Source organism: Lathamus discolor, chromosome 4, assembly GCF_037157495.1.
Source record: "Lathamus discolor isolate bLatDis1 chromosome 4, bLatDis1.hap1, whole genome shotgun sequence".
Classification (NCBI taxonomy): Eukaryota; Metazoa; Chordata; class Aves; order Psittaciformes; family Psittacidae; genus Lathamus; species Lathamus discolor.
In genome coordinates, this window is record NC_088887.1 from 39,116,875 (window position 1) to 39,131,188 (window position 14,314).

General features: G+C 43.2%; 1 protein-coding gene across 1 annotated transcript in view; it reads right to left on the minus strand.

Moving 5' to 3' along the window:
- Positions 1 to 310: 310 nt before the first annotated feature.
- Positions 311 to 14,314, minus strand: part of TSPAN7 (tetraspanin 7) — a 94,629-nt gene continuing 80,625 nt past the window's right edge. The window contains exons 3-8 of the mRNA XM_065677184.1: positions 14,128 to 14,202; positions 12,477 to 12,572; positions 10,550 to 10,705; positions 6,637 to 6,720; positions 1,774 to 1,846; positions 311 to 1,437 (exon numbers count right to left, since the gene is read on the minus strand). Of these exons, the coding sequence (XP_065533256.1) occupies positions 1,778 to 1,846; positions 6,637 to 6,720; positions 10,550 to 10,705; positions 12,477 to 12,572; positions 14,128 to 14,202 (480 nt within the window). The 3' untranslated portion in view covers positions 311 to 1,437; positions 1,774 to 1,777. The remainder of the gene's footprint in view (positions 1,438 to 1,773; positions 1,847 to 6,636; positions 6,721 to 10,549; positions 10,706 to 12,476; positions 12,573 to 14,127; positions 14,203 to 14,314) is intronic.

Sequence of the window (14,314 nt, forward strand, 5' to 3'; positions counted from 1 at the left end):
CTAAGGATGGGATAATTAAACACTGCAGATCATTACCAGTCACAAGAAGCAAACCTGCAACACAGAGGGTATGTATTTGCCACGTGGTGAAACCAGCTGTGGAAGGTTTTCCTAGGAGTTCTGAAACAATTCCAGCTCTTTCTCTTTTTTCTTTTTCCCAGGGTAGTAACGTTTTCCTGTCACAAGCAAGTTAGTTGTTAAAATATGCATAAAGACATGTCACTCCAAGCGGTGCATTTGTGTTTCATGTTCACTCCCCCCTCGAAAGAGTTTTGTTATGACTAAAGAACAAAAAGGAAGCAGCTAGAAATCTGTAATGGTTCCATTTATTAATACGTATATCACAAATACTCACAATATCAATGCATTCTCGTTGGCATGCTAGACAGAGGCATTATTAAAAAAGTCTTATTTTTTTAAAAAGGTTTTAAACTTTTGCTTTCCCCCAAAAATATTTCATATGCCTGTTGGGTTTTTTTTGTGATTTTTTTGTTTTTGCATGTGTGTGTTTTTATTTCGATTGGATTCAGTGATGTATTTGGTGGCTGCAACCTCAATGCAAAAAGAAAGAAAAAGAAAGAAGAGGAAGAAAGTCTGAAGGCCGCAGTACAGCACAGTTCAATTAGTTCATAACTACCTAATAAAAATAAAGGGAGCAAAATTCCTGCCTTCACAGTAAGCAACAACACAGCTTAATAACAGTATTACACAGGATCAGGTTCAGAGGCAAAATGCACTAGACAAAGCCTACTGGGATACGCACTAGGCATACAACACTGAGTAAGAATCAAAGATGTAGAAGAACATCAGGAATAACGGTTCCCTTCAAGCACAACATTTTAACATCATTTTCAAGTATCTTTATGTTATGTTACTGATTCCTTTGTTTTTGGGGGCGGGGGGGGGGCAGGCGCAGGGAAGAGGGTAAGGATGAAAACCTTAGTAAAGCAATAAACAAAACAAGAAATTAAGATAAAACCAAAAGAATATATATTTCATATATCGGTTTATATGAACGTGTGCAACACTTATTAACCATGGTGAAAGGCTCATTACGCCCTCCAGTCACTACATGCACAGCCCGATCACTGCTGTTAATGAATTACCTTTGTTAACTTACGATGCAACTACTGTGTGACCAAGAACAGACATACGGTGCCGTCCTACGCCGGGCCGCGGGGATGGGGTCTGGGTCTGGAGGCCGAGGGGACCCGGCTGCTCTCGGTGGCACCGCGGTACTTCACAGAATGGTTACACTACGCATGGGACAGAGTTCGGGAGGTGGGGTGCGAGTGTGCGCGCGCACGTGCTTGCTCGTGGGGTGTGGGTGTGCGTGCGTGCGAGAGACAGTGTGTGCTATAACATTCATTTCAGTCTTTCTCCAATGCTGCAGCTCCTGGTCTTCAGACAGGCTCTGGACTTCTTACTTCTGAAAGACTAGAGAGCAGGGTGGGGAGTAAAGATAAAGAAGGAGGTTGCTTTGGCTGCTAACGGTGTTCATGGCAGGTATTGCGCCCTCTCTCTTCAAGAAGGAAACTAAAATGATCAGGCATTCAACAGTACATTTCCCCCACACACATTTTTTTTCCCCCACCAGACAGACTATTGGGGTGAAAATCCCAAAGCAAAGAAACCCATGGGAGGACTTAATTCTCAATGGACATGCTCAGCATCTAGAACCTGCCCACTATCTTCAATAGAAGCAGCACAACCATGCTAACACACCAGGGTGTATATAGCATACGTACTGCATGGAAAGTGGGCAAAGCTCACCTTGTTACACCATCTCGTACTGGTTAGCAGTAATAAACCGGGACAGACAGCATGCCAGCAGCATCCCGATCAACTGTGCCGGACAAGAACAGAAGTAGAAGTGAATATAAGTTAAATTAAATGAATGCAGAGCAAAGAGAGGTCATGGTAAGCAAAGATTTCATGTTCTGGAGCTATTACTGGAGCTATTACTGGAGCCTGGCTGGCTGTTCCTCCAACACATTTATGCCCTGTCTCAAGGACTGCTCTAATCAGAAAACCAGTATTAAAATCTCCCGTCTTTTGTCAGATGTGCCATTTGACTTTGATCAGAGGATATTTATTTGATAGGCAGCGTGCCTTTTTGCTACTTTTCCATCCCATTGTCACTGCCTGTGGATGGATAAGCTGTCAGGGTATCAGCATGCTACTGGCTGCGTTTCCCTTTCAGGCTTCACCTGGGTCGCCCGCCACCACCGAGAGCTGGCAGCCCCTTTAGCTTTATTAACAGTGTGCTGGGAAAAAGCTTCCTACTGCCCCAGAGTGGTTATGCTTTCTTTACAAATGGTGCAGCACCAGAGAAATGAGTGCTATCAATCTGGAAATAAATCAAGAAAAAGTCTTTCACTATTCCCTTGGCTGTCACTCAGATTATTGAAAACAGATCCCTGGCTTCCAGTCGTCAATAAGCACTCAGGCGTTTCAGCATTATGCCTATCGCAGTTTGTTAGCTTTTCCTGCCTATGCCAACAGCGTTAATATACTATAAATAATTCAACCTTGCTTTTCTCATTTGGATTGGTCAATTAATTAACTCATGAGCATATCCAGGTTGTTACAGCTCATCCCTAGCAATTGGGGTGCGGTGAGAGGGCTGTCTCTGTAGACCAATCAGCCTTCCACAGCCGGGGCTCCAAGAAAGGGTTATCAGAGCGGCTTCAGCTGCCTTGCCCATGCCCAGAAGGCACCACCTCTGCCCGTCCTGTTCTGCTGCTGGCAAAGTGCATTGCAAGGGAGCAGTGCTTGAGAAGGGGGATCACAACTGTTTGGCAGCAATGGAGCTCCTGCAGACCCTGCAGAACATGCATAGATAGTGCCTGGCTGGCTGCTCCTACAAACTGGCTCCTTCTAGTTCACGCTTGGGATTGTGTGTCCTTTCCCCGAGACCATCAGTGCTCCCTGTTAACATGATTATCATCAAAATATACATCTTCTCTACCAACCAATTGCTTGATTTGGGTTGGCATCAGCCCCGAGCAAGACCAAGCAAGGGTACCTCAAATACAGATGAACTGTTTTCCGTCTCTGAGATGCCATATTCCTGGTCAGGCCACACTTCATTTGCCAGAAATTTGCTCCCTCTCCTGTTTCAGCAGCCACCAGAACTGTTCTGTGCATCTCAAAAGGGCACAAAGTCACCTTTAAAAGCAGGCTGAATGCCCTGATTTAGAAACTACCCAGTCTTAAACTAGATTACAGGTCACATATTGGATCTTAATATGGATTCTGCTTCCTAACCCTGGTGCAAGGGGCAACAAAGGTGTAATCTTGTGCTAGGGCCAAGTCTCAGGAGTTGCAGCAGACACGGTGGGTGATGTCTGCACCAGAACTGCTTCCACTGTCAGGCAGAGCTACTCACATTAATGCTGACAGTAAAGAGGGCAGGTGGATGTTGCACTGTAAAGAGGGACTATAGCCACATGAGAACATATCTTTGAATGATGGGAACCCTGCATGCTCCACAACCTGTTTTGAGCATGTGGAGAGCACCTTGCTTTGTGTCCTTCTAGAAGAGGTAATAATTTGGCCTGAGACTCCCCTACTCAGGGTCTTTACCGCAACCACAATCTGTAAACACTTTCAGACTCTGTCTCTTGTATCCCTTAAGCCAATGCCTGCACTACAGTTTTATCTCAGCAAAACTCTTCATCATCTATGCTGCTTGCATAATTGTATTCTCTGTTGGGCACAAGGCAGGGATCATTTTGCTACTCTGAAGAGCACCTGCTAAACTCAGATTATTCCAGCTGGAAGTCAGCATTAGCATCTGAGTCCAAAACCAACCAAATCGCATTTTATTGTTACTATTTCAAACCCGAGGAGCAGCGCAGACAATGTCAGCAACACAGCAGGCTTTTAAAGCTGACTCTGACTGGGAGGTGTGTGCCAGGCCTGTAAGATGTGCAATGCCAGTACATCAGCTTTCCCTATTTCTGGGAATCAGCACATTCCCCATGCTAGTCAACACCTAACAAATCACATGAATGAAAGGCCCTTGAGCTTGCTTTACTGTAGAAGAGCAGCATGATCTAATTTGTCTTTTATTTAGATTAAATCTATTCTCAGTAGGAACAGCAAAACCTTGCCTGCAGCTGGAGCGCTGCCTGGCATGACTGCCAGCTACCTTTAACCTGAAATCAACCTGTAAACGCCACCCCTAATTGCGTCCAGCAAAACAGATTAGGCAGTAAATTATAACTGGCCACCTCCTATTCTTCGCAGCCCAGGAGAGCTGCGCTTTTCTCCCCTGCATCTCCTCTCGTCTCCCTTTTACACATTTGCAAACACCCCAAGCAGCTGGGTGTCCACTTGGAGTGCCAGAGCCCCGTGCTTAGGCAGGGGAGCGGCATCCCCAGCTGACAGCAGGGTGCAGGCGGCCATCAGGCAGCACGAGCTGCCAACACCACTTCAGAACATGCCTCAGCTTGCACTTGGAGCCACAGCAGCACAACGCCTTCCCCCGCATGCTGCCTCCAGCCCGTCATGCTGATCTCTCCTTGTGCAAAGGGCTCCCATTGCACGGGCCCGTACTGCTTACCCACCTTCCTGCATGGAGCTCACAACCAGCCAATGACCTAGAGTAAACATCCAGACACATGCCAAAGTACTAATAGTTTCAGCTGCACTCTTCCTACAGTCTCCCTCCCAGCTGCAAACAACGTTCAGGCAAATAAGTTGATGCTCTGCCTAGCGTATGTACAATACACTGATTAAAGGCTTTGAGATAGTATTGGTCCTGACTGAGGCGTTTGCCCCAGCAGCATATAAGATATAAAATTCCGCTCATCCCATTTTTCTTTTGGATAGTTTCACATGAGGCACTTTAAAAGATGCTTTATAGCCTTCTGGCTCTCTAGAAACCGAACTGAAACAACAGCTCAGAGTCCTATAGCAGTATTCAAGTCATAACCACAGTGGAGAAGAGTATCAAGACAGCCATGACCATTCAACAAAAACTAGAAGAGCATATTAAACAAAACCCCCAAATTCCCCCTGATCTATGCACCAACAGCTCCAGACTGGTAGTTTCACCACTTCTGGATCCTGAAGTCCTGACTCCAGTGCTCTGGGTGGCTGGTGGTATGATGAACATCCACATGAAACAGGCTGACAGGCCAAATCATGGGCTTTTCACATCTAACATATAGGCTATAAGGCATCAGGTTTCCAGATACCCCCAAAGCAAGGTAGTGAGCTCATCCAAGCCCAAAGTTAAAACTTTGGGCTCCTTCAAGTTGTGCATACACCGACTGAGAAGATGTGGTGCCCATTTTCCATATGTCTTGGGGACAGTTCTTCTGATAAATCCTGGAGGCCACTGTCACTGCTGAGAAAATGAAACTCAGAGAGATGTAGCTAAAACACTGTACAGCCAAGCACAGGCTGATGCCATGGGGCAGCAGGGGCCAAAGGGCAACCACAGCCCTCCCATTACTTGACTTGCCTATGACCAGCAGCAACACTGGCAAATCGCCTGTTTCCAGCACAGCACAGTATAAACCTACCGCTTGCTAACTGAATTCATGAGGTTTAAGAAGTCAAACACTTTTTCCTAGCACCTCATCTTTCCAAACCACTGGATAAACATAAGTCATTCCAGAGACACATTACTATTTTCAGTGTTGCCTCAGGACCTAAATTTTTAATATTGTGTGAATGAAACAAATGAAAGTTGCGTGATAGTTTTTGACTATAATATTTGTAATTGTACAATGTACTCTCTGCAGAGAGCAGGCAGATTGCCTCTCAGGTAGAAGTGATTTAGGCATCATAGATGTTGCCATGTGTTTTGCTGAACAATTTGCAAACGCTTTTGCATTAGCCCATTGGTGTGTTTCTCTCCCTCCTCTTTTTGCATGTTTCAAAGGCGAGTCTTTGCCACCACACGCAAATGACTAAAGTAAATGAGCATCTCATTGAGAGGTGTTTACACTCCCCTTCTTGACCAGAAGATTCTGACCAGACCTATGGTTTCCCCAGCTCCTGTCTAAGAAAAGGCAGTTTGAATATCAGGGAGAGGCAAACACCTTCTTAGCCTTCTCTTGTCCCTCCCATGACAAACTCCTTTTGGTCCAGGCAGGAAATTGGTTTAATAATCTAATTTGGGCAGATCTCAGCTCAGTGTTCTGTGCTAAAAGGGGAAAAAATATAAAACTACTGGTCATCAAAACCAACTGCTCCCTCTAGGCTCCAGGTCCAGGATGGGGAGGCCTGAAGGTACACACTTGTTTGAACTCTAGACTCCTTTAAGACAAAATAAGAATGCTTAGAAGGTAGAAGCCTATCCATACAATGGGTAAGCTATTTGTCTTCTTAGCTGTTTATGCTCCATTTAAGCCAATGTTTTATTGGGTTAACCTCTATTTGACCCAGTAGAGGGACAAGTTGTTTTCCTTGAGCTAGTCATTAGCTCAACCGTAACTGATATTCCCAAGGAGAAACTTCATTTAAGTTGAAAAAAAGAAAATCAATGAACAGATGACCTCAGGACTAATGAGCATGCTGAGTTCAGTCCCTTTCCATAATGCTTCCTTCCTTGAAGTCCAGGGAAAGAAAAAAAGAGAGGGGACAAAACAGGGGGAAGGGAAGCATTTATGCACCTACCTGTGAGAACGCAATCCCAAAAGCCACTCCAGCTATGATTCCCATATTCGTCTCCATAAAACTGGTCACCAAGTCATAACAGCCCTAGAAAACAAACATAATCATTCCTTGTATCGACCTTCCCTGCCACGAACGCATACATACAAATATCTCATTTTAAATGGACTTGGACTAGACAATATTTCTGCTGTAATTTCCAACAGTGTCACCTTTCTATTTAATAGCAATTCTCAGTGAATGATGGAAAGTGGTGGCAACACTGGTCCTTTTTAGAAACAAATGTATTTCAGTACTTTTAAAAGCTAATTGTGACATTCCACTCATTTTCATAGGTCTTAGTAAAGAAAGTCAGTTCACACTGTTTTAAAAAACATTAAAATAGCTTTGACCTGAAACCAAACCAGTAACAACATAGGGTAATGTTATAATACAGCAAGGGTGCCAAAAATGAATAAATGATGCAGATTTCTTAATACTCCAGATACTTAATACGAGCACGCTTCAGGCATCCAATGAGGCATTCTGCTTGCCTTCACCTGTAAAAGGACAACGGGCAAGGTATTGAGCAGTGTATGACTTTAAACCATGTAACAAAGTTATCAAGGGGGTTGTAGGAAGTTTCTTCATTCGTTTGCCCTTGGACAAAAAATTCCTTGTCCTGCTCCCCAAACCCAATTTTCTCTCCCTAGCTCAGACCCTGTATCCATCAGCTAACTTGATTCCTTGTGCCTCAATTCACAGCCCACTCTGGGGCCAGCAGATTCATACACGTTTCTGCCCTTCTCTTGGATAGGCTTTTTGAGATGTTCCCCTCAGTATGATAATTTGTGCCAAATTTCTCCCTTCACCTACTCTGCCCCTCCAAAAAAGCATTTGAAATTAGCTCTCCTGAGCTAATTTATCCTTTATTGCATCTTACAACAGTGTACAGTATGTCAGATTCAAGCCTGCTTATTTAACACACCAAGCACCTATACTTGTGTGTGTTAGGAAATGAGATTAGGTCTCTCAAGCAGTACTTTCAGTCTGTCTGACACAGCTTAATGTTTCCCCAGCAATTCTGAGATCTGTTCAACAGCCTTCAAGAGATGCAGCGTCTAATGGTAATTGGAGGGAGACAGAATATCTCGTTAAAAAAACATGCAAGTGAGAGTTTTGATCACTCTCCTCATTTGAAGACTGTTTTCCCAAATCACAATAGTCTCTTTCCTGAATTACACTGCATAAATATGGCTTAATTGCTCAATTCTTTCTGTGCACAGAGTGAGAGTGCAAGAAGCACCCAAGAGCTGCATGTACAGTACAGAAGTATGTGAAGTACCATGTGCACACATCTGGGTGCTGATCCAGAGCACATAAGTGACAATTTAGCAAGTATCCAATAATTCTTGACTCCACGCATCTGTTCCTTTGTTAAGATTTTAGAGAGAAGTAATTCTTGAGGTTTGTTGGTAATGGGCTCTGAAGATTAAAAGCACTATGCGAACGTTAATTAGCTAATCCTAATGACAGCCCTTCGAGTTAGGTATTAGTCTCATCTGAGATGAAGAAACAGACTAAATGATTTACTCAAGGTCACTAAGCAAGTCTGTGGCAGAATTGGCAAAGAAAAACCAAGAATGTTGTCTTTTAGTCCTGGCATTAGATCATCAGCTTAATCCTCTTTGGATAATTCATCATTGGTCTTCATAAAGAGCTAGTAATTTGATTAGCTCATAGAGAATTTGTCTTACTGACAGCTTTGCAAGATTTACCAAAAGAGATGTATATTCCAAATATACCCATTCACAGGAATGGTAACAAGTGTCTTCCACAACACAGACAATATATCTTTTCCTTATTCTCCAACACACAGAGAGCAAAGTTCCTGTTTCGAAGATGAGCAGTGGGCTTGTGTCAGAGGCAATGATATTTGCTTCCTACTTGAAGTCAAAGCAAAGGGTCACACAACATTTCCTCCTGCTTCCTTTTTATTCTCATGCCCCTTTCAGGAACATCCCACCTTGTTTAAATGTTTGGGTCAACTCTGAGATCTCACAACAGCTAAATAGAAGTCTTTACAACCTTTGATTACAAATGGCTATCTATCTCAGAAAATGGGACACAATATCACAGGACATCCAAACTTCCCCTAAGTAGTAATTAATCAAGTAATTAAGTCAACTGTTTCCTGAGGAATCATCAGTCCTTTTCTGTCAAGTGACTTGTGCATTTGACAGGAAAGCAAGGAGCAAGCATGGCTGAAAGTGAGCTATCAGCCATGGACTAGCACAAGCTCATTCAACACTCAGATGCTTCTCACAATTCAGCAGGCATCTTTTGCCCAGAGGAACCCACAAGTGGACAGGGATTTCTGTGTGTGTGTGGGGACACAAATGGCACCTGCTCAGTTATGCAGCCAGGAAAGGTTCAGAGTGCATGGACATCCCAAACTGAAAAGGTGAGACCTGCTGGTAAAGTACCAGTCACACTAGAAAGTGTTCCTACTGGGAAGATGGGCAGAAGCAGGGGATGAGGATGGGCAGCCAAGGAGGCACTCTGCCTGTGGATGCTGGTTGTACCGTACATCCCCGAGATCCACACTGTCCTGCTTCTCACCTTCTTCCCACTTCTATAAAACCAGAAAGTTACCACAAGTTCACAAGGCACAACTGAATGGAGTGGCTCATCCTCCATGCTCATGCAATCCAGCAAGATTACTTTGTTGGTGGTGACTGAGTTTCTTAACAGATGGACGCCACTAATGTTCCACACGCCTGGAACAAGTGGCTCTGATTAAACTATTGCAAAAAAGAAAAAATTAGTGGAAAATAATCCTCTGGCATCTTATTTAAACACATGCTCGAAAATGTTGTCCATTTGACTGGTTTTCAAAGGAACATGTTTTGGGCTGTGCTCAGCTACAGGTGACTGCGGTGAAAAAGACAGAAACAGAAGGCAGAAAGGCATTTCCATACTTTGCCTGTTACCTACTTAGGACTTTGATTTATTTTTTTTAAATTCAAGCCTGAAAACAAAAACAGAAAACAAAATAATCCTAAATCTTATTAAGCTATGCTGCAATTTAGCACACTGATTTGGCCACAGTATCATTCCTTTACCAACAAACTGTTGCCTCTTGCAAATCTCAGGTGAGAAAGAAATTATTGATGATGCACTAACACTTAAAGCAATAACTTGAGTTGTATTTCTGCAGCGCAGTGTCTACTATACATGCTGCATTGTTTTCTCTTTATTCCTCCCTTTCTTTGTGTTTTCTGTATTTTAATCCTCCAATTACTCTTTTTTTTCCCTGTTTTCTCAAACGCTCTTTCCCAACCCTATTCTGTCCTTTTCTCAAATGCTCCTTCCGGTGACTGCATGAAGGGAGTCACTTTGGCTGTGCGATGCTTGCAGCAGCACATGTTCAAAGATTTCAAGTCACTGTAAATGTACCACCCAACCACCACGTCTGTTGTCAGTCGTCCATGTTTTTTCTTTAGCAGTGAAATTACTGTTTGAACACAAACAAGAGTAAACCTCATCCTTCCCTTCACCCAGCTACATCTTTGTCCTCAGCAAAACCCCACAGCATTCAGCAAGAGTGAGAGAGGAGCAGAGAAATGCTGACCAACCTAACCCTCAAGGGCAGTCGAGCACACAAAGCACTCCTAGTCCTGTGCCTGGCCAGCGCTGCCCCTGTGTGCAGCATTGTGGTGAGGAAACAAATCCCTTCTCATCAGAAATGTTGCTCACCCGGTCATTTGAGTAAGGCCAGCTTAAAGATTTTGAAAGCTCTTTACCATAATTCCAGCCCAAAACACAAGTTATCAATCCACTATTTGAAAACAAACGCAACTGTAAGCAGCCATATGCTCCACTCGTGTACTGGATGGTTTCAAAGCAACTGCTTCTAGCACAATGTTACTGGTACCTTCTGGTTTACTTTAGTGGCGGCCACGGTCATGTTGCGCAGATCCTGAGTATTACAGTCACTGGAGTTCATGCAACAGCTCGTAGGGATGCCGTATTTGAAGAAGTAAGGGCTGGTGCTCCAGTTGGTGTAGCTCTGAATGCCACAGCAGCTCAGCTAAGAGGAATAAGATGCAGATTCAAACAAACAAGCAAACCAGGATTAAAACTAGGATGGAATTGTCACCGTCCACTTAATAAGCTTATAATCAAGATAAAGATGTGTTGCCTCCAGTTTTGGAAAGAAGATACAACCCTCTACCCCATTTATAACAAAAGCATCATGAATGTCATTTACAGAAGATTGGATCAGAAAACCTCCCAGGAAAAAAGGTATTTTATGAGCAGAACTGTTCTTTGAAGGTCTGTTGGGTTTTGGTTTTGTTTCCTTTGCTTGTTTATTTGATTAAAGATGATCCTGGAAATTCAAGTCAAAGCCTCACAATGCAGTCAAGAAAGGTGGCCTTAAAAAATCCAAAGCATTACGCAGAATTACATGTAACACATGCAGGGACAAACTAGTACAAATCGCTAAGGTGAAGCAAGCCTCTCTAACTCACCAAAGTAATTTCTAGGAAAACTCACAGAGCCACGAATAGGAGACCATATGTTCACAGAGTGATTTCATAATCAGCTGAAAACAACTAAGTTGGGAAGGATATTCTGCTCTAGATACTGAGCTAAAAGGGAAGACAGTCACTCAAAGATATGCACTATGCGTTGAATTTTCTGCATGAAAAGGGCTTATAAATGCAGTTCCTGTAAAAATAAATGAAATTAACATTTTGCTATGACAGAAACACGGAACTGTTATTTAGAACTGTGTAGTTTAGCCAACTCCAAGGAATCAGAATTTCAAAATACATGTTAACGTTACGCAAACAAACAATTTGACAGCAGAATATACTCAGTTTAGAGCGGTGCAGTAATCGGCTAAGAGAAGACAGGTTAGAGGCAGTTTCAAACACACGGAGGGGTCCAACATTATAGATGTAATTTCTAAAGAAGATCTAGAAGTCATCAATACAGTTACACTGCAGTTTCAGCCATTCAGTAAGTTATAATCACATGAAAATCAAATTGGCTTATAGAATGTATTGTGAGCTTCTTGCTATGGTACAGTTTCCAGTAGGAATTTAAATAGGAATTTGTTCTGTGTTGTAGTTGGTGGGCTTGGTTCCTTGTGGTTGGCATCTTCAACCTCAGCAACACATTTTTCCACCCCCTCTTCCTCTGGAGAAAATACACTCTCTTTCTCCCCTTAGCTTACTAGGTCTCCTTTGCTAGCCTCTTACTGTACTTGTGACCTGCTGCAGTTTATCAGTGATACAGGATGCTAAATTACAGAATCCTGTCTCATAGAATCATAGAATAGTTAGGGTTGGAAAGAACCTCAAGATCATCAAGTTCCAACCCCCCTGCCATGGGCAGGGACACCTCACACTAAACCATGTCACCCAAGGCTTCGTCCAACCTGGCCTTGAACGCTGCCAGCGATGGAGCATTCACAACCTCCCCGGGCAACCTACTCCAGTGCCTCACCAAGTGTCTCATCCAGCACAAATCTACATTTCTTAATCCTATTGACAGATTCCATTAAGAACAAGGTGTGTTCTTACGGGATAAAACTGGCCTCTAAACGTAATTCAAGATAAGGGACCAACAACAAACAAATGGGACAGGCCCTGTCTTCGTTAGATAGCTTGTTCATTAAAACTTAGGCAAGCATACCAGTTGAACTACTCTTTTATTTAGATCAGTTTTGCCAGCCTCTAATTCTGCTTGCAGTATACAGCTTGCAGATTGAGCCATCCACGCTTCATGTTCTGTGATCAAATCTGAATGTATGATTTGCTCTATTAATTTTTAATATCCAGTTTTAGACTTACACTTTCCTGTACGTTATCCACTGCATGGCTCCGCTCATCATTCTTGTTGTAATTCTGGATTGCTTCGGTATATGTCCTAAGGAAAGTATCCTTGATCTATGAGGATGAGGAAAAAACAGTCCACGTGAGCAACGAAAAGCTGAAACCTGAAGTAGTTTTCACAAGAAGCAAATGCATTTCCAAACCTAACAAGGCACCCAAACTAGCCCTTCCCACTTGTTTTTAAGTGTGTTTTCAGAGCTGGCAGAGCTCCCTCTTAACTCTTAGGAGTCATTCATGCTATTTTTCAAGTGGGGTCTATCGGACATAGTTCTTACAGGTTAAATTTCTTATAGATTAAGTAATTTGCTGTGGGTTTTTTTTATGTAGCTGTTTGCTGGGGTACTTTTATTTTAAACTAAAAAATAAAAATAAATAAATCCAGAAAATTACTTAACCTATAAGAAAGATATCATTTGATGTTTTTTTCCCCAAACACTTTGTTCCAGCACTAAGTCTGAAGGAGACTGTGTGCTGCTTTCTGCTCATGGATGCCTAGTAGGAGCCGAAGCCTGTGCAAATGCCTTGGTTACAAAAGCCAGTGGCACCAAAAGAAGACACAACTCCCCTAAGTAGATGGCAGCCCTTGTCCCCAGCATCAAAGGCATTTGGGTAAGGAATGAGAGGTCTCTCAGCTGGAGAAGGTCAGGCACATCACTGGGAAAGGCATTTTGACTGGGTGATAAGGAGCTGGGTATCAGATGATTTGGGCAACCCACACGGCTATGACCTTTACAAGAGACTGCCTCTTCCAAAGGGGAGCAGCTGCCTGACACTGAGGTTGCTACAGGTTACGCCAGATGAAATTGCAATCCTTAGCAGAGGAACTGGTATTTCAGGACCGAATTAAAATCCATCCACCACTTGCAAGGGTAGACATCAGAAAAGCCTATAGCAATAGAAATCTCATGTGAAAAGAAGAGACCAGAAAAACAGATAATACAAAGACAAGAGACAAAGAGGGTCTCTGGGGTTGTTCTTGTTCAGCACTAATGGCATATAGGCCCATGGACTTAAAGCCAGAGATAGACCTGATTACAGTGGATAAAGCACAAGTGGTACTACAAATCTAGACCATCATGCTTTTTTAAAGCTTCTTCCTGTCCCTGTTTCCTACCTCACTCTATTTCTAATCTCTCCTTATTCTCAGGATAGAAACAAAATCCCATCCCACTCTCTCCCCACCCTCAACAAAAGAAGAAGATTTACAAAACATTGAGTCTGATCTGATGCAGAAGTGCTCTCTGCCTTATGTAAACAAGTACTTGCCTGGCTGAAGAAGCTGTTTAAGAAAAGTATTTAATCTATTTTGCAGCCCTCAGCATATGTAAAGGAGTAAAGATCTTACATGATGGACACACAGAAAACGATAGCTCCAGAGTAAATTATCAGGCAGCTGAGGCCAAGAGCTTTGGCTAAATCCCTTCATTTGGAATTGCATCAGTTTTTAAGAGCTGTACATGTTATTGTTGCACAACAGCTGCATCCCTGGAGATGAGTATGGAGCTGCCGAGCTCAGCGACCTACACATTCTCCACGCTTCAGAGAACTTCTCAGCAGCTCCTGCCCAGGGAGACACTGCCATGTGTCAACTCAGCACATTTCCACCTACCTCGTGGCGAAACACAAACCCTGAAATGCCAGCCACTAGCTCAGCCAGGAACACCAGGGACAAGAACATGGCATACTGAAAAGGAAGGAGGCAGAAGTCAGAACACAGCAGGCTTTGGTCTCAGCACAGTTGTACTGCTCAGTTATCACATAAAATTTACATTTCTGCTGTAGACACCCATGAAAGA